The 26,082-nt window shown below is 44.4% G+C and overlaps 1 protein-coding gene across 4 annotated transcripts in view; it reads right to left on the reverse strand.

Annotated features, from left to right (window-relative positions):
- Positions 1–26,082, reverse strand: part of LOC115073851 (chromodomain-helicase-DNA-binding protein 1-like) — a 346,258-nt gene that overhangs the window by 206,853 nt on the left and 113,323 nt on the right. For all 4 annotated transcript variants that reach the window (XM_029572735.1, XM_029572754.1, XM_029572763.1 and 1 more), the window contains 3 exons: positions 16,523–16,612; positions 13,457–13,647; positions 8,037–8,225 (listed from right to left, as the gene is read on the reverse strand). In XM_029572735.1, the coding sequence (XP_029428595.1) occupies positions 8,037–8,225; positions 13,457–13,647; positions 16,523–16,612 (470 nt within the window). The remainder of the gene's footprint in view (positions 1–8,036; positions 8,226–13,456; positions 13,648–16,522; positions 16,613–26,082) is intronic.

Raw genomic sequence — 26,082 nt, forward strand, 5'->3', positions numbered from 1 at the left:
ATATATTACGAACCGGTTACTACAAATTATGCCTTCATCTTTTGAAACACATTCTTGATCCCTGGGATTTCTGCACTGTCACAGGCATAATACTGTCAAATATGGATTAGTGCAACTCACTTTACATTGGACTGCCACTGCTAGTATCAAGGCCATTCAGATTTTGTAAAATTCAGCAGCCCTGTTATTAACCGAAGTACACTGTCATGGGCATATCCCCAATATTGGAAAAACTGCACTGGCTAATAGTAAAATAGCATTTTAAATCTAAACTTTTAATTCTAGTTTTTAAATCACTGAAGGGTGAATGACCATTATATTTAAAGAATTTACTTAAATACTATACTCTATGTAGGCAACTGAGATCCTCACAGCGAATGATATTACTAAGTCCCTCTGTGAAAATTGCTCATCTATCTGCAACTAGACATCATGGATTCTGTTTGGCTAGTCCAACAGCTTGGAACTTACTACCCGGTTTTGTTTTTTTTTTAATTAAATTTGATATTGTTATTTTTAGAAAACACCTTAAGGCCTATCTATTTTAGGAGGCTTTCGGATGCAGCAGTTAGTTTTAAGTGCATAATGTATTTTGGTAGCAGAAATTTTGTATTGTATGTTAGATTTTATACAAACCCATATTGAAACCCATACCCATACAAACCCATACTGAAAAAGAACAACCTTGATCCCGAAAACCCACTGAACTTCCGACCCATATCAAACCTACCCTTCATTGCCAAAATCATTGAGAAAATCATCCACTCTCGTCTCAGCGACCACCTTGAAGAAAACATCCTACTACCCACGCAATTTGGCTTCAGGAAACAACGGAACACGGAGACACTACTACTATCATTAAACGACACCGTACTCAAAGGTTTAGAAAATGGCCACAGCTACCTTCTAGTCCTTTGACACGGTAACCCACTCTATCATGATTAAACGGCTATCAGAAATTGGTGCAAAAGAAAAAAACCCTACAATGGTTCACATCATATCTATCACAAAGAACCTATCAAGTGTGGATCAACGACATCTTTTCAAAAAATATCCTAGACACCGGAGTCCCCCAAGGCTCCGCTCTATCAGCGACACTCTTCAACATTTATCTGCTTTCGATATGCCACTTCCTCACAAACCTTAATTTGACCCACTTCATATATGCAGATGACATACAAATATTAATCCCAATAAACAACTTGTTGGAAGAAACCTACAAAAAAACAGCCACTTACCTAAACAAAATAAAGCAACTACTAACCAATATGAAACTCATCCTAAACTTCGATAAGACTGAAATAATCATACTGGATAGAAAGAACAACAATCCTCAACTACCACCACTCAACCTAATGCACCAAAAAGTGGCTATCTCTCCGGTCAATCATGCACGCAACCTGGGAGTCATAATTGACAAGGAACTTTCCTTCAAGAACCACATCACAACTAAAATCAAAGACGGATATCACAAACTCCTATCACTACATCAATTAAAACCTTTCCTCTCCCCCAACGACTTCAGATCAGTCCTTCAACTACTCATCTTCTCCAACCCGGACTACTGTAACTCCCTACTATTCAACTTAACACCATCCGACCACTCCAAATCCTACAAAACGCAGCTGCAAGAATACTCACTGAATCTAAAAAACATGATCACATTACTCCTACACTTAAATCATTACACTGGCTCCCAATAAAATTTAGAATACAAAATACTATCCATACTACATAAAATAATATATGAAAAAACAAACAAACTGGCTAAATTCATCCATAAAATTGCATGCTCCAAACAGAAACCTCAGATCAGCAAATAAAGAACTATTAAAGATCCCACCTGCTCGGTCTGAACAATTCACCTCAACTCAAAAGAGAGCAATTTCACTAGGAAGCCCTAAACTCTGGAACACCCTCCCAATCGAACTCAGAACACAAGAAAATTTAAAAACTTTCAAAAAAGAACAAAAAACATGGCTGTTTACCAAAGCCTACCAACTCACCCAATGACTTTAAAACACCACTCCCCTCCTTTTAACACTAGGCAAACTGGTGGACCCAATACAAGATGAGATTATAACTCAGATCCAAAATATGTATCGATTAACCTACAAACTAAGTTCATAAAAATGATATTTCCTATGTTAGCAACTATACAAACCTTTTGGAAATGCTGTTAAACATCAAAACTTTGTAAATCATTGTGATGGCGAAACCAAACGGTATATAAAACTCGATAAATAAAATAAATATTGTTTCATGATTGTATGTTTTAAAGAATTGTGATTCTCCTAGCACGGTTTGTCTGATATAGGCATACGATAAATAAATATAATAATACAGTATCTTGAGCAGAGTTAGTAAGAATCCTTTAATTTGGATTAGCCCAATGGTGGCAGTTATCTCTCATAATCGGGATGTTCTGCAATAGTAGGGAAGTGTTTGTCATGGAATCTAGGAGAAGGCTGAACAGCAAGCCTTGATTTTCTTCTGGAAGGTGAGGTAACAAGTTCCAAAGTATAAGGGTAGTGACACCTTGTTCTATATTTTGGGGCATAGTAGCAGAATGCTTAAAGTCTCTTGCAGGGGAGGAAAGGATGGCCATTTGGGAGGATCAAAGTTCCCTTATAGGAGTGTAGGAGAACCGAAGCTGGGAGAGATATTCAGGGGCCCATTGGTTTATGCATTTGAGACTAAACAAAGAATTCTAAATTCTATCTTGCTTTCGATTGGGAGTTAGTATAACTGAAGGAAAATTGGTTCTTACTTTCTAATTTTCATTTCTGTAGTACCTGGATCAGTCCAGATTCCAGGGATGCACAGAAGCTCACTACGTAGGGTGGACCCTGGCGAGTCCTGCTCGCAAGACACTCTCACCAAAAGACCGAGATTCTGGATCCCCGATACCTAGGCAGTAGTGTCTCGCAAAAGTATGCAGCAATTTCCAAGTCACCGCCCTACAAATTTCCTATGGTAAAACCAACTGGGCCTCCGCCCATGAGGCCGCCTGAGACCGAATAGAGTGAGCCCTCATACCTTCAGGTACCTGACGGCCTTTGAGAATGTATGTCGACCCAATAGCCTCCTTAAGGCACCTCACAATGGTAGCCTTGGAAGCCTGGGTACCTTTCTTTGCACCACTCCACAAAATGAAAAATTGATCAGATCTCTTAAAATCATTTGTTATCTTGAGATACCTCAGCAAAGCCCTTCGGATGTCCAAACGCCTAAGCTCCCACGCATGAGGTGCAGACGCATCCAAATCCGGAAAGGCCAGAAGCTCCACAGTCTTGATTAACATGAAAAGCCAATACCACCTTGTGAAGAAAGGAGGGAACCGTCCGCAAGGACACGACTGAATCTGAAATCTGAAGGAATGGATCACGACAAGATAAAGTTTGCAACTCAGAGATTCTTCTCGCAGAACAAACAACTACCAGGAAAACAACCTTCAAGGTCAAATCCTTAAGTGGTGCTATGTGGAGAGGCTCAAAGGGAGGCTCACATAAAACTTGGATTAAGATTCAAGAATGGACAAACTCTCCTCAGGAGGGGGCTCAAATTCTTAACGCCAAAAAGGAACCTAACCACATCTGGGTCAGAGAACAATGTCCCACTGTCAATTGTACCATGTAAAGAAGTCAGAGCCACTACCTGAACTCGAGAGAGTTGAACACTAGGCCTTTGATTAAACCATCTTGAAGGAAAGATAAAATCTGAGACATTGAAGTCCGTAAGACCTGAATACCTTTAGTTGTACACCATGCCTCAAAGACTTTCCAGACTTGGACATATGACAAAGAAGTAGAAGTCTGCCTAGCTTGTAGAAGGGTAGTTATAACTGCATCTGGGTACCCTCTGCATCTCAAACACCACCTCTCAAAAGCCAAGGCGCTAGACAAAAGCGATCTGCCTGGTCTGAAAATATGGGGCCCTAATGGAGGCGGCGAGGAAGATGACTGAGTTGTAATGGACTGTTCACTGCCAAGTTGACCAGATTCGTGAACCACAGCCAACGCAGCCACTCTGGCACTACCAATACCACGTGTCTCCCGGGTGCCTCTCTATCTGGCACAAGATCTTCCCTACCAGAGGTCAAGGGGGGGGATATGTAAAGCAGAACCTTCAGAGGCCAAGGAATCAACAGAGCGTTGACTTCCTCGGCCCCGTATTCTTGCCTACGGCTGAAAAAGTGAGATGCCTTTGCATTGAGAGGAGTCGCCATTAGAACCACATGGGGACAACCCCACCTCTCGCGAATGAGCTGCGTTGCAGACTCAGACAATTCCCACTCTCCTGGATCTAGAAGTCTGCGACTTAGAAAATCCGCCTAGACATTTTCAACACCTGCGATATGAAATGCCGGTATCTGGGCCAAGTATTCTTCCATCCAAAGAATTAACTCCTGAGCCTCATGTGCCACCATTCGACTCTTGGTTCTGCCCTGCTGACTGATATATGCTATGGTCATCACATCTGACAAGACCCTCGCCGAGCGTCCTTTAACCAAAAGCAGAAAGGCCAGTAACGCTAACCTGACTGCTCTGGTCTGTAAGTGACTGATAGACCAGGAGGCCTCTTCCTCCGACCAAGTGCCCTGGGCCAATTTTCGCTGGCATACTACCCCCCCCCCCCCCCACCCAGAAAGACTGGCATCGCTAGTGAGAATTACCCAATCCGTGACTTCCAGATTGACACCACCTACTAGATTGGACGTCTGTAGCCACCAAGACACACTATTCCACATAGGAGCATCAAGAGAGACAGCCTGATGAAAAGCCTCCAACAGCGGATTCCAGTGCGCCAACAGAGCTCTCTGTAATGGTCTCATTTGAGCAAAGGCCAAGGAACCAACTCGAGAGTTGAAGCCATTGAACCCAGAACCTGCAAAAAATCCCAGGCTCTGGGTACTCAAACCTTAACAAGCACTGAACTTGCATTTGTAACTTGCACACTCTCTCCTCCATCAGGAAAACCTTGCCTTTGTTTGTATCTAACCAAGCTCCCAAATAATTGAGGTTCTGAGATGGAATTAAATGGCTGTTTGCCAAATTCACTACCCAGCCAAGAGATTCCAGAGAATTATGTGCCTTCTGGACTGCAGTGCAAAAACTGGCCTTCTACTTTGCCCTGATGAGCCAATCATCAAGATAAAGGTGGACAAACACTCCCTCGCGCCGTAAGGCTTCCACCACTACCATCATGATCTTGGTGAAGGTCTGTGGCGCCGTAGCCAGCCTGAAAGGGAGAGCCTAAAACTGGAAATGCTGACCCAGCACCATAAATCTCAGAAAACGCTGGTGATCCTGATTAATGGGAATGTGCAGGTACGCCTACGTTAAGTCCAACGAAGCCAGGAATTGTCAAGTGCACACCGCCGCAATTACTGATCGCAAGGGTTCCATGCGAAATCTTGGAACCTTTAATGCTGCATTTAACTGTTTCAAGTCCAGAATGGTGCCCTCCTTCTTTGTAACCATGAAGTAAATGGAATGCTGACCTTTTCCCCGTTCCTCCAGAGGGACTAAAAAGAGATCGCGAATGGGACGTGCAAATTCTAAAGCATAACAGTCTCTTATGAAACTGAGCATCCACTGATCCTGCATGATCTTTGCACACTCCCCATAGAAACGAGCCAGACAGTCCACTATAAAACAAATGATGGAGTGGGCCAGCCTTGCCTCATTGGGAGGATTTCACACCTGGAGCTCTACCTCCTGTGGAAGCTCTGAAGGACCTACAACCGTCCAGAAAGGACTGCCCCTAGGTCTGACCATGGCCAGAAAACTGATTCTGTGACACTGGGGCTCCTCTTGTATGATGAAGCCGTATGCCTTCCTGAAAACGCAACCGTTAGTCTTAGGCCTATCCTCTGGCATCTTGTGTACCTTATTGTCATCCGATTGTTTTATCAATTGCTCCAAGTTCTCCCCAAACAAAAGACATCCTTTGAAAGGGAGAGAACCCAATTGGGATTTGGATGACATCTGCCGACCAGTTACGTGGCCACAATAACTGCCGGGCAGACACAGTAGAGGCCATAAGATGAGACGAAGTCCTCACCAAATCATACAAAGCATCCACTACATATGCGACCGACGCTTCCAAGTGTTCCACACATGACTTTGCCTGTCCACCCTGAAGCTGCAGCACCAAAAGCAGACAGGCACATTGCATGAAGCTGGAACAAATGGCTGCCCACAAACTCAGAGCAGATACCTCAAAGATCTTCTTGCGATGGACCTCCAGCTTACGATCCTGAACATTCTTCAACGCCACAGCGCTTGCCACGGGAATAGTCGTCTTCTTGGTGACCGCCGATACGGCCATGTCCACTTTTGAAATAGAAAAGAGCTCTAAGATCTGTTCAGGCAAGGGATAAAGCTTCAAATTCATTCGTCCCAATCTCAATCCGGCATCGGGAGTACTCCACTCCTGATCCACCATCCTTTGCACGGACCTATGATAAGGGAACGCTGATAGGGGACCCAAAAACCCATCCCGGACCGGATCTGACCCATCCATATCCAAAACTTCCAAAAACCCATCTCAAGACCTGAAGAATCAGAAGAGCCAATTCTTCCCTCCGAAACAAAGAATCTTGAGGTTGTCCCCTTTGGTCACCGGAACAGCCTCCGCATCATCCCCTGAAGCCGGGTTGACCGTATCTGGATCAGCACCCGGAGACCCTGACGCCACCCCTGAATCCATGGGGGTCTCTGGGGAACCAAGTGAGTGATCTGTATCATAGTCCGCCTGAGCCGGACCCAACAGACGCTGCACCCTGGAAGACAGATTCCCCCTGGACGATCAGGCCCAGCATTCTAAGTGGGAACCCCTGGGGACGAAGGAGGCCTGCTGGTACCCAAGGCCCTCCTGCTGCGCCATATACGCACTGTGCAGGAGCAAAATAAACTCCAGGGAAAAGGTGCAGGGAGCCAATGACAGAAGCGACGCTCGAGTCCTACCGCTCCCTGACGTTGGTAAATCTAAACGCAATGCCTCTCCTGAGCTCCCCTGCCCCTCCACAGGGCCCAGAAGTACTAGGGAAAGTATCAGGGGAAAATCCCCCATCCCCTCCAATGGCACAGGAGACAGAGAAATACTGAGGAACTGCACCAGGGATTATGAAGCAGTGTCAGTTAAGAACATGCCATACCGTCTCCAACAGTGGCCAATCCAGGCCACAAGAACCTGGCAAGCACCCAAAAACCAAGTCTATCTCTGTCTCCATCTGCTGGCAGGGATGCATAAACCCAGGAGTCTGGAATGATCCAGGTACGTACAGGGAATGAAACATTCGCCTTATATGGTCAGTTATTTTGGACCCTACCAAAAATATATGACAGCCATACTCTGTAGAGGTTGGCGGCATTTAAAGTTGTGTTGAGAGATGCTGCTTAATAGAGAATTAAAACAATCAATACAGTTGATGAATTTGGTACAGATGCATAAAGGAAATCTTTACCACCTTTATATGTACATTTTGCGTTACTGTATCCCACTTTGGGCATATGCTTTGGAAAGTTGGGTAACAAATTGTATAAATAAATGAACAAACAAATCCCTTACGCAATACAGCTAGCTCAAGGTAGTGAATGTGTTACACATTGTAACCTGATTTTAGTTCTGTTTCCTGAATTATTTTATTATCAGAATCTTGTAAATAAACCTCTAACATGGAAACAACCCACTTCATAAAAAAATTGTCTCTTTCTAGCCACTCTCAAGATCTTCATTGCTTTACCTTGACATTTTCTTTAAAAATGGAGATAGGTAGAGGATGAGTGCTTAATTGAAACTCCAATACTAAAAGAATATGAATGATCTGGTTTTCAAGATATTCACGAGATGTATTTGCATTTAGCAGCTCTACTTTACTGTTAATTTACATATAATGGTTATCCTGTAAGCAAACAGATTTGTGGGGTTTGAATCCCTGATTTTAAGAAAAGCATAAGGCATAACTGCTTAGCGGCAAACAAGATGCAGATGGGAAATGTTTTCCTGTCTTGCTACATTTCATTACTTACTTGTAATATTGTTTCTGCAATGCGCTCATCTCAATTCTCAAAATTTGTTCTACTTTTGCAGGAAGAGACTTTTCTACATCTTTCTTAACTCTTCTCAACAGAAATGGTTCAAGTTCTTTGTGAAGGCTTGCATAACCATATTCTCTCCCCTTGCCATGTTCTTCTTCAAAATCTTCCCAGGAAGAAAATCTTTAAAACAATTATAATAATTAAAACAGTTACACCGATTGTTACAGTACTGTCTTTCATAAAATGTTTTCTTCTTTACAATATGTAGTTGCATATAAAACTGTTCATTAATACAAATCTTACAAAATTACACTAATTATTGAATAAAAAGATCATAAAGTACTCACTTTTGATTATTTCTCATTTTTAACCTTGCAGGAGTGTGCTCATTTCTTATATAGTTATTAGCCAAGTGGAGAAAGCCAGAGCCTATCCCTGGGAGTGTGATACAAGAAACAGATCCACTATTGGGAATCTGATAGGTACTTGTGACCTACAGTGGCCACTGTTGGAGACAGAATGCTGGGTTTGATGGAGTTTCGTCTGCTCCAACATGGCATTGCTTATGTTCTTATAGCTAAAGAAAAGACCATCAAGAGTATACATCTTCTCAGTGGTGGGATACATAAATGAAATATAGGCTGAAAATAAAGAAATCATGAAGAACAGTGGTGGAAAATTTCTAGATGCCAGGAGAAGCTCACATGCTGCAGCATCCCAGAAGAGAACAGCTTCTGAATTATGGAAGGTCTGTGGAAGAAAGGATTAACCACTGTCTGTGGCTGCTCCCTGCTCATAAAAGAAAGGCCAGAGGGAGGTGCTGGTGGAAAACAGGCTGGAGGGAGGAGATGAAAGAAGGAGATGAAAAGGTGTGCTGTAGGAGGGGATAAAGAAGTGGAAAGAGGCTAAAAGGAGGAAAAAACAAGCAAAAAAACCCCCACAAAAAATATAAACATTATAACAAAGAAGCAATAAATAGACAACATAAAATAAGCAAAAATGAAAAATCCAAAAGATAAACAAAGCAAGAAAAAGAACAAACAGGAAAAGGCTACAAGGAAAAATGCATTTTTTACCCTAGCTCCTAAACATTTTTGGCTGATGCCCAAGTTTGGCTGAACAGAACGCTACCAAGATCCTTCACTCACAATTTCTTAATTGGCTCAAAGGAAACACCCTTTAGGAATTTCAGAACCAAGTTTAGATCCCAGGAAGAAACTATTTTACTCCTGGGTGGCTGAACATGTTTGACACCCTTTAGGAAATGCAATATCTGGGTGAGAAAACAACAGCCTGCCCATCAGACAACCCCTATAAAAGACAATAGCTACCACCTGCACTTTCATGGAACTCAGGGCTCTGCCCTTCTCCAGTCTTGTAATAGCACTAAAATAGAAACCACCAAAGCTTTTATCACTATGAAATCCTTATTGACACACTACACCTAGAAAACTCTCCAAACTCTCAAATAAACCAGAAATGTAGAAACACCTTCTAGACTGCAAGAGGGTAGAAACTACTCCCTTCGAGTATACCTTTTTAGTCAAACATGCCCTTTCAAGGGCCATGGCTTAAGAGAAAATTGAGCAGTTCCTCACGTACTATTGGATCAAAAGACCCCCTGGACTGAGGCTACAATAAAGGGCCCCCCCCCATCCAGAAGCCTAATCAAATTCCCATACTACGGTGTTCAGGTCCAATCTGGGACTATTAAAACTACCAGATTTGTAAGACCAGCTATCTTCTGCAAGGTCCTGCACACCAAGGGCCATGGAGGAAACACATACAGAAACTCCTGAAACAAGATATTCAGACTGGTCTTTAAGCGTTTTAAAAGCTTTCTTGCCTTGGCGTTGCTGACAAGCCCTCATATCTATCTCTGATTTCCCCACTCTGTTCACGATTTGGGAAAATATTGCTGCCAACAGCTCCCACTTGCATGAGTCTAGAGTTTTTGGTTTAGGAAACCTGTCTGAACATTCTCCATGCTTGCTATGTGAGCTAATGAGATCACCCTTACATGCTTCTCTTCCCACTTTAGCAAAAGCTCTACTCTTCACCTGAAGACTCCTGGTGATTCACATTTGCTATCACCATAGTATTGTCTGAGACAATTAGAAAAGCCTGTCACTGAAGAAGGGTGACAAACCTTAGAAATGTCTCTCTTATTCGCTCTCATCTCCAGCTGACAGATGGACAATTTGGAGTTCCGACAGTATGCTCCCCAACCAAACAAGCATGGCATCAGTGGTAACTGTTTTGCAATTGAGAATTCCAGCTCTAGCTTTCGGACCATTAGCCACCATCCTATACTGGCTCTGGCTTCTTGTGGAAACCAAAGCCTCACCAAATATACCCGAGAATGAGGTGACCACCTCAACAAAAAAGCTCTCTGCAAGAGTCTCATGAGTGCTCTTCTCTCATATGGCACTAAGGCTAAGGATGCTGCAATGGAGCCAAATCCCTGAAAGTAATCCCACATTTTGGGGCCTTCAAACTGCCAGCAAGGCTCGCACCTGACCCTAAAGTTTGAGGATCCTCTCCTTTTCAAGTGCACACACCCTTTTTTCTGTGTCAAAAAGAGCCCCGATATTCTAAGCTCTGGATGGGTGTCAAATTGGTCTTGGACTGACAGTCCCTGCTCAATAGAGCATACAATCTAATAAAAAACAGAACAAGAAATTTGGGGCATTCCATAAAGTAAGACAATGGTTAAAAAAGAAAAAAAAATTGTTAATGAGACTAAAAGCAGACAATCAGGCCTAAGACTTAAAAGCAGCCTTAAAAATGTGGGTCTTTAGATGAGATTTAACACGGCGAGAATGGGAGCATCATGTACCAGTTCAGGCACACAGTGCAGCCAAGAGGGAAAGCATGGAGTCAGGAATTGGCCTTGGAGGAGAAAGGCACAGATATGAATGACTTGTCTGCTGAGCAGAGAGCACAAGGAGGGGTATAGAGAGAGATAAGAGAGGAGATATAGTGAGGTGCTGTAGAGTGAAGGCATTAGGTGAGAAACTGGAGCTTGAACTGTATGCAAGAGCGGATAGGGAGCCAATGCAGTGACTTCAGATGAGGGGTTATGTGAGTGTAGCATCTCTGGTGAAAGATCATGCAGCTGAATTTAGGACAAACTGTAGTGGAGATAGATGGATTACCAGAAGACCTGTAAGGAGCAGCTGCAATAGCGTAAGTGGGAGAAAAGAGTGGATAAGCGTTCTGGTGGTGTGTTCAGAAAGGAAGAGGTGAATTTTGGCGATGTTATAGAGAAAGAAACGGCACTTGATCATCTCTTCCAAGTCCTTTCTGAAAAGGAGCCTCCCTTTGAAAGGCAGTGAACCAAGCTGCAACGTGGAGGAAATATCCGCCGCCCAATTCCTCAACCAGAGGAGTCTGCGAGCTGAACCTGCTGCTACCATGGTCCTGGACAACATACGTGGATGGTCAAAGAGCATCCGCACAATAGGCTACGACAGCTTCCAGCCGCTCTGCCTGACCAGACTCTGCGGGTGATAAAGACCTGTCCCCATCTGCAGCTGCTGAACCCAGCATAGGCCTGCTCACAACATAAAACTGCTACACATCGCAGCTTGGACACCCACGCCGTCACTTCAAAAATCTTTTTAAGGTGACCCTCCAGCTTTCTATCCTGAAGATCCTTGTGCGCAGTCACGCCAGTGATCGGAATGGTCGTTTTCTTAGTGACCGCCGACAGAGCAGCATCCACCTTAGGTATCCTCAGGAGGTCCAGCACTTCCTCCAGAAGTGGATACAACTTGTCCATGGCACGCGTGACCTTCAGCCCTGTGTCTGGGGTATCCCACTCCTGGAAAAGCAAGGCAGTAACGGAATGATGGAAAGGAAACATCCTGGTGGGACCACGGAGCCCCACCATAACTGGGTCCACTGCACTCACCTCAGAGCTCTCAGGAGAATTGTCAATACCCAGCTCCTCCAAGACTGCAGGAATTATCGGGCTTAGTTCCTCCCTGCGGAACAGTCGGACCATCTTGGGATCATCTCCCTCGACTGCAGACAACTGAGGAATCGCAATCCAGATCCTGAGGACCCAAGCACAGGATCCATGCTCCTGCGGATCATCCAACCTCGAACCGTCCAAGGAGGTGTCTATCGGCGCGAGCAGAGAAGATCTCATCCACCGCTGCTTCGGGTCCCTGCGCTTGACAGGAGCCCTGCCCTCTTAGTAGGCTTGCCCCGGTGCTGCTTGGCTGACTTGCAAGCTTTGAACACCTTCTGCATGAAACGCATGAAGTCCGAGGCAAAGGAAGAGGAGGAGGAAGAATCGGAGAGCTCTTCAGGCTCTCTGTCGCCTGGTTCAGAGGCCGTATGGGCCACCCGGCCCCTGCCAGAGGCCCCAGCTTGCGAACATAATGGGGGTGGGAAATCCCCTCCCCCCCGGCGGCAGCCCTGAATGTGGACAAAATGGCCTCTGTTCCAGTGGCCAGCAGGAAGAGGTCCTCCGGGGGTTGCCGGGACACAGAGAGCCTCCCAGGCTCGCAGGGATTTCTTGATCTCTCTCCCTTAGCTGCGCTCGATGAACCCTCCCCCCGGGAAGGTAGCGAGTGCACACACCATTGCGCTCATCCCCGCAGGCCCTGCATGCCTTCCCACATGGCATCATGGCGGTCGGGAGAGTGACTGCGGCTCCAAAAGTAAAATTGTCTGCTGGGGAGAGGGGCGGGGTTGGCGAGCTGCCGCCGCACGGGAAAAGCAGAGTTGTGTTGAAAAAGAAGCACACGAATGTGCAACCCTTTTTTTTTTCTTTTTTAAACAACTTTAAAAAACAACTTAGGCTCACGTGGATCCTCACAGGATGAGTGAACCGGGACCCTCAGTGTCACCCTGAATGGTGGCAAGGCTCTGGGAGCTGCAAAAGAATCCCCGACCAACAGCTCTCCTGCCTCTAATACCAGGGGGGATAGACCCACCAAGACCTCGCTACCCCCTGGGAGGCTAACTGAAGAACATGTCCTCTTTCCTTTTTCTAAAATCTCAGACTGCAGGATTTTGCACCTCCACTATCTGCTGGAGACAGAGAAATACTGGCAGACTGCAGGTGGCACCTCGGGTTAAGTGGCAGAGTCAGTCAAAATTTCTCTGTCTCCATCTGCTGGATGGGAGGCAAAACCCAGCTGTCTGGACTGATCCGGGTACGTATAGGGAACTGAGAATATTTAAAGAAGAAAATATTTTGGTCTATCTCCTTTAGATTCTCAATCTGCTTAAAGAAAAAGTACAAACTGAGTTTCTCCAATTCTGCACAACATATTTCTTGGACCAATAAAATACATAAAGTTGCTTGTAGAAACTAATCTGCAATGTCAAGAGAATGTCAGACCGGGAAAGCTGCATAAACAGAAATTGAATTCATTATGCTCAATCTGACTTACTTTTCTGGCATGATGAAGTGCAGCAAAGACCAAAGCTCTTTGAGAGAATTTTGCAGAGGGGTTCCAGTGATAAGGAGACGATGGTTGGACTTAAAGTCTATCAAGGTCTTATAAAGAAGGGAATCATCATTCTTCAAGCGATGTGCTTCATCTACTCCTATGAATGCCCAATTGATACTGCCAAGGAAGGACTAGAAGAGAAAGCCTGTTATAATAAAAATCAATACACCCAAACTTTGTCCATTATATTAATTTCCATTTTAAAGTGCAACAATATAAGATTTGCATAACAATGCTTTGCTTTGAAGATAGAAGAGAGTTGAATTTTGGATTTAACAATTTTAATATTGCCACTGCTTTGTTTCTGGAAGCCTCTGTTAGCAATAAGGATAACACTAAGCCTAATAGTCAGGTCCAGATTATGCATCCTTCATCTATCCGGAAGCAATGCATAATGGACTTCCAGACCATATCATTTTATGTATTTAATTTATACACATTTAACCCTTTTGTAGCCATAGGGAGCAGAAACATGCTATGCACTCAAACTGTTTATGCAGTCATGCAATATACAGGTAATAAGGCATTGACTGTATCCATTTCACATTCAGATGAATACTTTAGATATTAACAATTTGGCAAATACTAAAAGGAAAGAAACAGATTGCGATGGTAGATAAGAACCATAAGGTCCATCTAGTCTGCCCAATTTACCTCCTGTTGGAATGCCATAGACCCCAGTTAATTGCTGTACTTGGGGTTGCCTACTTCATAGGCATATCCGTTTTGAAAAATGAAACAAGCGTACAAGAGGTAGAGTCTATAATGGGATGCATCCTTTGATCCAAATTTACAAACAAAATGTTTTCTTCAAAAATGTTGCTAACTTGAAAGATCGACAACAGCAGTGAAGATTGGTAGAAAAAAAAAAGAGTGAGATATGCATCAGTTCAGACTCTGATTTTATTTGCAATGGAATTTCCCTACAACTACAGAGAAGGAAAATCCTTTCAAATCTAATAAAAGCCTTTTACCCAGCACTCTCCTAAATAGAGTCCAAAGGTCAGCTGCAGTCAACCTCCAGCACTCAAGCAAGGCAAATTAACAGCAAGCTGCCTCTCCATCGGCCACAATCTAATGTCTCACTGTAGCCAGTTTTGAGACTAGCGGTTTAAAAATATAAAATCAATAAAAATTATCTTGAGTTTGCAATTTAAGTATGAACTCCATTTTTGTCAGTGCTACAATATAAAAAATCATATTATGAGCTCTGATTCAACTGTTCAGTATTACTATATTAAGCGTTTTGCCAACAGAGACAAAATTGCAAAGGAAACCCATAATACATCTAGTGCAAAGACTGATACTGCCAAGGAAGGACTAGAAGAGAAAGCCTGTTATAATAAAAATCAATACACCCAAACTTTGTCCATTGGGCATTCATAGGAATGTATACACATGCCCACATACACATACACAGTGTAGATAGATGTAACCAGGAACCATTTCCAGTTACCATTAAGCCCAGGGAAACACCAGAAAGAATAGGTTAGTGCATGGGGGGAGGATCCATTCACATTCAGCCCCTCCCTTTGTGGGGTCTGGAATGGCTGTCCCCCTGAAAGACTTTATAACAGCTCTCTCCCAAGTCTGTGGGCAGTCCTTTATGATTTCTGGACAGTTAGAAGGTAGTTAGGAGCTGTACCTGATTTGTATTTTTCAATCCCACTCACAGGAAGCAGGCTAACCCAACCTGGAGGATCCTGACCAGGGTTGGGTTGGGTTTAAGACTTTTTGTGGTAGGAGCCTTACTGGACACCTGGGCCTCTCTCGGATTCAGAGCATGGGGAACCCTGTGTCTGGGACACACAGGGATAGGAAAGACCTGCCCATCCGAGTTGGTGACCCGTTGCAAGGAGGAACTCCGGAGTTATTCTTGGTTAAACAGGCAAAGGACACAGATAAAAAATCCAGGAGGAAGATTGTTTGACTGTACCTTCCTTCCTGCATTTAATAGGGTAAGTTCCTTAAGGATGCCCATCCAGAGTCTTCACCCTCTAGGGTGAGAGAAAATTTACTCTCTGTGCAAGGACAGAATCTTGGCCATCTCTGGAAGGCCAAGATCCATAGGGTTGCCCTGCCCCCGGGGACTTCCATTCTGACTAAAGCAAGAGGGTGGACAGATTCCCAGCCTGAAAATAAGACTCATGCACAGATAGAGGGAAAAAGACTAACAGAATCTAGAAAGCCTGTGGTGTTGGAACTATATTTATTGTGCCATTTGCAACAGTGTTAACAGTAAAGACTTTAATTTTTGGAGCTTAACCCAGTGACTCCACACTGTTTATTTGGGCAAACAACACACACAGTGAAGAATATTGCCCCTCTCTCAGGGACAACCAGAGAGAGTCAGCCACCCCACCACTGGGCCCTGAAATTTCATTCTCTCCCACCCCCCCCCATAAAAGGATCCACATCTTGGGGAAGGCATTGGATAGAACAGCTGGCCAGGGTTCCTGCCCCAAAGTTTACACATTCTTTTATGGCCCTACCCATGCAGGGCAGGCACACTGAGATTGTGTTTATATCTATGTAACTCTCATATAAACTGAGAACAAAGAGGCTGGATACGCCTTGGTCGCGGCCCTTTAAGTAGGCCATGATGTCATCAGCCTGCAACCGCTCTCTCCCCTTGCCGGTCGCGTCATCGACTTGTCACTGTAGGGGAAGGGCCGAGGAAGGCACGCTGTGACTCCCATCGCTGTGACTCCCATCGCTCCAACACAGTGCTGGAGTCCTGATCCAGCCGGCTGTCACCAAGCCAACACCCGGTGGGGCATGGGGCCACGTACTTGTGGTAATGTTGAGGACAGCACAACTGCTTGTACCAAGCAAGGAGAAGGGAGCCACAAAACGTTTCTATGGAAATGCAGACATTGTATTAAGAAAAACGTGCATGGGAATTCCACCATGGAGATTGTTACACAAATCATATAGGAAGGCACTTAAAAAAAAATGTAAAACATTATTTCTGAAATTTACTCATGCATTCCAGTCATGACTGACCTTATCCTTCAGGAGAATTTCATAAGTTGTTAAAAGAATATTGAATTTTAATCTCTTTGTCTGGAGATGCATCCATTCGTGAGTTCTTATCTATAAAAAAGAGCAACAAAAACCACCTTTGCAAATGCTTTATATGAAAAACAACTCAGTATACAAACTTGAGGCAATGGAAACCTATGTGCTGATGCACGATCAAATGAAAGATAAGCACTCGGTGCTCACTAAGTGACATTTCTTTTCTTTAACCCAGCACTGAGCATTCTTCAGTGATATTGTTTTTGTTTGATATCAATTGGATCAACACTGATGGGTATAAATTACTTCAGTTTTTGATCAAAGCTTGGTGCAGAAAGAAATTATGGTTTCCATTTTAAATTGTATGCCTATTTCAACAGGTGTACAAGTGAACTGTAGGGTTGTTCACTCTAAATAGCATACATTTTACCAGATAGCCTGACCTACTTCAAAAGTACTATGGAAAAATGACAGCAGTTTTTGTCTTTTCTCCTCTTCACTTCTGCAGCTATTTTCCTATAATTTAATATTTATTAGCATTTCAAGATTATATATGAAAATTACAAAGAAAACATGTAGCAGGCATGCACTTAAAAACAAGGCAAAGACAAAAAAAATCTAAAAATATGCCAATTACATGAACAGAAACACTTGGCCCCTCTGGGTATCGAAGAGAGCTCCCAAATACTCCAGGGACTGAGATGGAACGAGTTTGCTCTTGGATAGATTGATCACCCAACCCAGTGACCAAAGAAACTGCAGAACTCTGTGAATGGCATCTGTAGCTAAAGCTTCTGACTTTGCGCGAATCAGCCAGTCGCCTAAGTCGGGATGCACTAGGAGACCTTTCCTCCGGAGGTGAGCTGCTACTACCACCAATACTTTGGTGAAAGTCTGTGGCACAGTCGCCAGGCCGAAGGAAAGAGCTCAAAACTGAAAATGCTGTCCCAGGATGCAGAACCACAGAAACCTCTGGTGATCCTGACAAATCCCTATGTGGAAGTAAGCCTCCGTGAGATCTAGTGAAGCTAGGAACTCTCCCTGCCTTACTGAGGTAATGACTGACCGGAGAGTTTCCATACGGAAATGAGGGATCTTTAGACACTTGTTGACCTCCTTGAGGTCTAAGATGGGACGGAATGATCCTTCCCTTCTTCGGTACGACAAAGTATATTGAGTACCGACCCGTGCCTTGCTCTTCTGGAGGAACAGGAACCATGGCCCTTAATTGTAGCAGCCGCTGCAATGTGTCCCGAACTGCCACTCGTTTGGCAGCATACCCGCAGGGAGAGATGAGAAACTGATCTCGGGGCCGTTGTGCAAAATCTAAAGCGTAGCCTTGTTTTATCACGGACAGGACCCACTGATCCGGGGTTACCTTGGTCCACTCCTCGAAGAATAGAGTCAGCCTGCCCCCTACTTCCGGAAGTGAGGAGTGGACCAGCGGTCTTTCATTGGGAGGAGTTTGCACCTGAGGAAGGGAGAGCCGCCCCCGGTCTGCCAAATCTTCGGCCCCGAAGGGACTGGGGATAGGTCTGTGGCTTCGCCAGAGCCGAATGAAAGGACAAAGCGGGCGGTTTAGAAGGGCGATACCTCCGATTACCTCTAAATCTGGCTCGAGAAGAGAAGGAACTGCGTGACCGAGGTCTGTCTTCCGGCAGGCGATGCACCTTATTCTCTCCCAGCAACTGAATCATGTCATCCAAGATTTTACCAAAAAGTAACTTACCCTTAAAGGGCAAGGACCCCAGTTGGGCCTTAGAAGACACATCCGCCAACCAGTTGCACAACCACAAAAGCCGACGAGCCGCGACCGCCGACACCATGGACCTGGCGGACGTCCTGAGGTCATGAAAGGCATCGGCATAATAAGCCACCGAGGATTCCAAACGGTTCGCCTGAGCCGCCTCATCGGCCAAGAAATCTACATTGGCTTGTAATTGCTGCACCCAGCGGAGCCCGCCTCGCGTAGCAAAATTACTACAAATAGCTGCCCGGACCTTCCATGGCTGAGACCTCGAAAGTCCTTTTGAGCTGCACCTCTAACTTCCTATCCTGCAGATCCTTGAGCGCCATTGTTCCTGTGACAGGAATCGTAGTTTTCTTAGTGACAGCCGACACTGCAGAGTCCACTTTTGGTACTCGCAGAAGCTCCAAGACGTCTTCTGGCAGAGGATAGAGCTAATCCATGGCTTTACTAACTTTTAGACCGAGCTCTGGGGTATCCCATTCCCTAAACAATAAGTCCGACGCAGTAAAATTTATTTACCTTGGTTATTATCTTTTATCTCATTGTTAATCTTTCTCTCGCCTTCTCTACATTCCAAGTTTGCATTTTATCCCTGTTTTATTGTAACTGCTACGTTATTCTTCCATCACATGTTAATGTTCTAAGTTTTTTTAAGTATTTATCCTCTTATCACACCCTGTTATTTGTAAACCGGCATGATGCGACTCCCATCGCGAATGCCGGTATATAAGAAATTCAAATAAATAAATAAATAAATAAATAAAATGAAAGGGAAAAGGAGTAGCAGGACCTCTCAGAACCAACAAGACAGGGTCCATCTTCCCGAGCTTGGATTCCTCGGGAGGGCTGTCAATGCCTAGCTCAGAGAGGATAGCAGGAATAAGAGGTGCCAACTCGTCTCTACGAAAGAGGCGAACTACCTTGGGATCATCACCCTCAGCCGCCTGAGAACCCCTGTCCGCCAGTGGTAGATCTGGCTCCGGGTCATCCGCACCCTGCGGGATCTGGGGATGATCATTCGGATCTTCAGGATCTGAATCCAGATCCGAGGAGTCTGTATTCCCCTGTGGAACCCCAGTGTGAAGAGGCGCTTAGGCTGAATAGGCTCCGTCCCCTTATTTACTGTAGCGCGTTTAGCCGCCCGGGGCTTATGGGAATCTGATTTTCCCCTGCCATCAGCTTGCCGGCTTTCCTAGCCTTGAAGGCTTTGTGTAAGAAAACAACTCCGAGGAGGTGTCAGAAGTCCCCTCAGGCCTGTCCTCCGAAGTTGGAGAAGCAGGCTGTTGCAAATCCCTATTTTCTAGGGGCCACGGCTGAGGAGACAATTGAGGAGGAAAAGATTGCTCCCCCATAGCAGGCACAGAAGCTGCAGCGTGGAACGACTGCAAAATGGCCTCTGTACCAGCACTCAAAGGGAAAGGATCCTGAGGTAACAGACTCCCATGCTGTAGGTGAAGAAACTCGCGGGGGCTTGCTTTTAGTAGTATTTTTAGTGGTTCCTGCACCGGAGGAGCCCTCTCCCCCCGGTTAACACTGTGAACACAAATTTTGGCGGGAGAGCCGCGAGCGGGCCGAGCCGCATGCGCTACACGCGGCCGTCCGCGGCATCGGGGAAGACAGAGAGAAGTGAAAAACACTGGGAAAAAAAAATTGAAAACGAACCCCCCCCCCCCCCCCCCACCCGAGACCGAAAATGCAGCAAAAATCCCCCCCGCGATGAAAGGAAGGAAGGGAGAGCCTGCCCGATCAAAGTGAAAGCTAGAAAAAAATTTAAAAAAAAAAAAGTTTTGAGGTAAAGTAAAAACAGCCTACCGTGGTCCAGGGTGCTGATCCGTGGGGTGGAGTGAGCTGGGCTCCCCGGTATCGCACCCCTGCTGCCTGAATTAATAGTTAGGGTCCTCAACCCCTGTCAGCAGCTGCCTCAGACCAGCAGGGGACGGCCCTCTCAGAGCCTAACAACCCTCTGGGAGGCCAACCAAGAAACAAATCCTTTTTTTTTTTTTTTTTTTTAAAGAAATTTAAAACAGGCACTAACAGTCATGAAGAACAGAGAAAACTAACTAAACTAAAGTTAATCAAATCAAAATGAGGACTCTGACCAGACTTGTAGGTTTTGCATCTCCACCATCTGCTAGAGACAGAGAAATACTGGCGGACTGTAGGTGGCAGTCTCCTATATAAGAAGAGCATTGTTTTTAAAACATCTCTGTCTCTATCTGCTAGAGGAGGGGCAAACCCCAGCAGACTGGACTGATCCAGGTACCTACAGGGAACTGGGATTTCAAACTGATACAGACTGGGATATACAATTTGTTTTTAAGACTTCTTGTGCTGCACTCTTTTTTTTTTTTTTCTCTGAAATCAAATCATGGGATTTGTAGAGTGTGACTTTCCTGCATACCCAGACAATTTTTGGGGCAACCGAAAAGAAATGTGAAATTTTATTGATGGGTGCCATTTCTGGTTTTATGGAAAGCTGGTTTGTGGGGAGTTATATTGATTCAACTAAAATGTCTTATTTGCTAGAATTTCCAGGGAGAAGCAGAGATGTTTGCCCAGGACTGGCTACAGACAACATCCCAAGGGGATTCCAGGGCCTCTCTCAAAGGCGCCGGAACAGAGATTTAGGCAACCTGAAGTCTATCCCAATCCAGTCTATCCCTTAGTTCCTACGAAAGGACTGACACCTGCTACATGGGAAAGTAGTGTTTTTGACTGTACAGAAGACATACCTACTTATCCAGAGCCTTTTTTGTGGGAAATATGCGCTTGCCAGCAAGCCATTTCATCAGGGTTTAAACATTAACTTCCCTTCTCCCTGACCTTTGCCTGAATAAAAGCATCACTTGTGCTTAAGTCTCTGCCTGGGAAAGGATACCTGACTTCATGTATTTCTCTGGCTTATAATTAATCCTGTTAGCCCGAAAGAGGGGCTGGGTGTTCCCTAGTCAGAGGCAGGACAAAGTCAGGAGGTATAGATTTCAGCAGCCAATGAAATGATCCGTGCACACCCCCTGAGCCAAAGCCAATAGTGTAGGGACTCGTCTGTTGCTATGGGAAAGTAGCCAATCATGTAATGACACATCATCTGCCTTTGTATGAATGTACAATAAAAGGAAGAGCCTCGTGAGGGCTCAGCCCTTCCCTTCTTCTCTCTTCCTGCCTGCGATGAAAGCTGCCTCAAGTGTCTTCCTTGCCTCCATACTCTACATTTTTAATGGCATCAGGGGGCAAGTGCAGAAATATCTGAACTAATGCTATGCCTGAATACAGCAAACCCTGTTCTATTTTAGGAATGAAACCAGCAAAGTCAACTCAGTGTTTTTCCTGCTCAGAGGAACAGCTGTAAATAGTTGGTGGTCTTTAAAAGACTGCCCAACTCTACATACTATTCAAGGGATTTCACTGCCTTGTTCGAAGGCTTGGAAATCCAGAAGAGATGACTATACTGACCTTTGACCCTTACTTCTGGCAGCCAGCTGGGGTTCCAGTTTCTGGGCCAAATATTAAGCCAACAGCCCAGTCGGTTTCTGATTCCAGGATGGACCCTGCTGCAAGCCCTAGGCCAGATCTGATGCCTGCTCTGCCAGCAAGAACTGGAGCTATTCTGAGAGGATACCTCTGACTTAATGAACTATTGAACAAGTAAAATGGAGGATGCAAAAGGTCCAAAAGCTTTTGAACAGGATCAACAGCCCTGCTAGTCTTCTGGAACCTGCAGTCACCTGGATGGACTCCACTTACTGTGTTGAGAAGGGTGCTCCAGCTGGTGAGAGAGACTCTGTGCCTTAAGGGAGTGCTCCATCCAACAATTCAGATACATTGGACCCTGTGCCAGAAGGGGCATTTTACCTAGTGCTCCAGATTTATTGCACCCTGTGCCTGATGGGAACTCTTCCCCCAGTTTTCCAGAAGCATCGCACCCTGTGATTGAAGGGGGTGCTTAACCCAGTGCTCCAGATACAATGTACCCTGTGCTCAACATACATTACACCTTGTGTCTGAAGAGGGCACTTTAACTGGTGCTCCAGATAATCTGTTGCAAGATCAAGATCAGATTCCCATAATTATTGGCTTGGGTTCTGGGGGGACTAGAGAAATTTGAAATGTTGAGGAATATTTCTTTATAAGCAATCGTAACTAACCATTCTGTTCTTGTTTCAGAAGCTACTGATCGAGAACCTGCTCATGCATGGACAGGTCCTGGGTGTGTGTGGCCTGAAGAGCCGCTATCCACAGGAGGCGTGTTTTCACCCAGAACTAATGCACCCATGTCTATTGCAGGGTATTTTGTGATATCTCCTGACAAACCCACTGCTGATAGGGTTAGAATGTGCCTCCTGATGCCAAGTCCCATTGAAACTTTGGGGCCCCAAGAGGGGAGGAATTCTGTCTAGAAAAAAGGTTCTTTTTGGTTTTGAACTGGGGTCTGCCCATTTCAGGGCCGGTGTGAAAAAAATCAGCCTAGGGATAGTCTGTTCTCTGGTCTTGCTCCTGAGAATCCGGATTGGTTTTCAAAGAGCTCAAAAGGACACTTCAAGGGTCCCAGCATTTAGATGGCATGGAGGCCAAAAGAGAATGTAGGATCCCAGAGAAGATCCGTGAGTTCTGACTTAGCTATGTATTAATATGATACTTCTCTGTTAAGTTGTAAAGCCTTGTCTACAATTTTGTTGTGCTGCTACTGGAAGGATTTTACTGTGTAAAGACCTGAAACGATTATCTGGACTGAGAATAAGCTGTATCCTACGTATGTACCTCTAAGTTACCTGCAGTGCATAAGAGAGTGGAGAGGTAGCCTAGTGGTTAGAGTAGTGGGCTACGACCCAGGGAAACCAGGGCTCAAATCCCACTGTCACTCCTTGTGACCTTGGGCAAATCACTTTACACTCCATTGCCTCAGGTACAAAATTAGATTGTAAGCCCTGTGGGGATAGGGAAATACCTATAGTACCTGAATGAAATCCACTTTGATGTACACTTTGAAGTGTCGAAAAGCAGAATATAAAAATATAAATAAATCAGGAACTGCTCTGTTGCTTTTCATCTCTAATAAAGCCACTATTGCAACATATTCTCTGGGTCTAATAGATCTGAGCACATTATTCCAATCCTCTGCGACTTGTATTGGCTATTCATTAAGCAATATCCACTATGAAATTTTATGCATGCTGCACAACCCCATGAATGATACATCATTATGTATTGGTACTCTCTTAAAAGCTTATTGACTGACACAGAGTTTAAGATCTGAGGGTCAATGCTTATTGATCATTACAAGTCACAAAATAATTTGACTCGTGGAAATCCACGATAAACAGGAAAATGCTGAAACATTCAGGAAGCAACTGAAAGCTCATCTATTTAGACAGGCATTCTATTAGGTGAAGTGAAGCACAGTGATTAATGCTTCATTTATTTTATGGCACAAACATATATTCTAAGGAAAAATCTACATTTCCCATTTGTTTGTACAAGTTAACTGTTATATTTGTGATTTTTATGAATGTTTTTAATCTGTAAGTCACCTAGGACATAGGATAGTACAGCATGTAAATGTCTGCAATAAATAAATAATTCCTGGTGCATGTGCAGCAGAGTCTTCAGACACTCGTGCAGAGTGGCTGCACAGTCCAGACTCCTGGGATGTACCAAAGCTTTCTACTGAGGGTGGAACCTGGAGAGTCCTGCGCCAAAGATAATTTCTCCAAAGGACAGACTCCAGATTCCCTACATCCAGTCGCCGCTCTACAAATTTCCTGTGGGGAAACTAACTGAGCCTCTGCCCAAGAAGTCACCTGAGACAGAATAGAGTGAGCCCTCAAACCTTCAGGAACTTGATGGTCCTTGAGAATGTATGTCGATCCAATAGCCTCCTTAAGCCACCTCACAATGGTAGCCTTGAAAGCCTGGGCACCTTTCTTCGAACCACTCCATAAAAAACGGAAAGATGATCAGACCTCCTAAAATCATTCGTGAACTTAAGATACCTCAGCAAAGCCCTACGGACATCCAACAGCCTAAGCTCTCAAGCATCCAATTCCAGAAAAGCCATATGGGGCAAAGGTGCGCTTTGGAACTACGAAGTAAATGGAGTATCGACCCTTGCCCTGTTTGTCCAGAGGGAACGGAACTATGGCCCCTATACTCTGCAACCTGTCTAAAGTCTCCTGAACTGCCCGATGCTTTTGTAACGAACCGTAGGGGGGGAGACCAGAAAAAGGTCATGAACGGGGCATGTAAACTCTAAAGCGTAACCTTCTCTTACTACACTGAGAACTCACTGATCATGAGTGACCTTGGTCCACTCCCCATAAAATCATAAGAACATAAGAATAAGAACATAAGAATATGCCATACTGGGTCAGACCAAGGGTCCATCAAGCCCAGCATCCTGTTTCCAACAGTGGCCAATCCAGGCCATAAGAACCTGGCAAGTACCCAAAAACTAAGTCTATTCCATGTTACCATTGCTAATGGCAGTGGCTATTCTCTAAGTGAACTTAATAGCAGGTAATGGACTTCTCCTCCAAGAACTTATCCAATCCTTTTTTTAAACACAGCTATATTAACTGCACTAACCACATCCTCTGGCAACAAATTCCAGAGTTTAATTGTGCGATGAGTGAAAAAGTGCCCCCTAGTCTTTCTACTATCCGAAAGAGTAAATAACCGATTCACATCTACCCGTTCTAGACCTCTCATGATTTTAAACACCTCTATCATATCCCCCCTCAGCCGTCTCTTCTCCAAGCTGAAAAGTCCTAACCTCTTTAGTCTTTCCTCATAGGGGAGCTGTTCCATTCCCTTTATCATTTTGGTAGCCCTTCTCTGTACCTTCTCCATTGCAATTATTTCTTTTTTGAGATGCGGCGACCAGAACTGTACACAATATTCAAGGTGTGGTCTCACCATGGAGCAATACAGAGGCATTATGACATTTTACGTTTTATTCACCATTCCCTTTCTAATAATTCCCAACATTCTGTTTACTTTTTTGACTGCCGCAGCACACTGAACCGACGATTTCAATGTGTTATCCACTATGACGCCTAGATCTCTTTCTTGGGTAGCAGCACCTAATATGGAACCCAACATTGTGTAAATATAGCATGGGTTATTTTTCCCTATATGCATCACCTTGCACTTGTCCACATTAAATTTCATCTGCCATTTAGATGCCCAATTTTCCAGCCTCACAAGTTCTTCCTGCAATTTATCACAATCTGCTTGTGATTTAACTACTCTCAACAATTTTGTATCATCTGCAAATTTGATTACCTCACTCGTCGTATTTCTTTCCAGATCATTTATTAATATATTGAAAAGTAAGGGTCCCAGTACAGATCCCTGAGGCACTCCACTGCCCACTCCCTTCCACTGAGAAAATTGTCCATTTAATCCTACTCTCTGTTTCCTGTCTTTTAGCCAGTTTGTAATCCACAAAAGGACATCGCCACCTATCCCATGACTTTTTACTTTTCCTAGAAGCCTCTCATGAGGAACGTTGTCAAATGCCTTCTGAAAATCCAAGTACACTACATCTACCGGTTCACCTTTATCCACATGTTTATTAACTCCTTCAAAAAAGTGAAGCAGATTTGAGAGGCAAGGCTTGCCTTGGGTAAAGCCATGCTGACTTTGTTCCATTAAACCATGTCTTTCTATATGTTCTGTGATTTTGATGTTTAGAACACTTTCCACTATTTTTCCTGGCACTGAAGTCAGGCTAACCGGTCTGTAATTTCCCGGATCTCCCCTGGAGCCCTTTTTAAATATGGGGGTTACATTAGCT

The sequence above is a fragment of the Rhinatrema bivittatum genome, chromosome 1 (genome assembly GCF_901001135.1).
Source record: "Rhinatrema bivittatum chromosome 1, aRhiBiv1.1, whole genome shotgun sequence".
NCBI classification, from domain to species: domain Eukaryota; kingdom Metazoa; phylum Chordata; class Amphibia; order Gymnophiona; family Rhinatrematidae; genus Rhinatrema; species Rhinatrema bivittatum.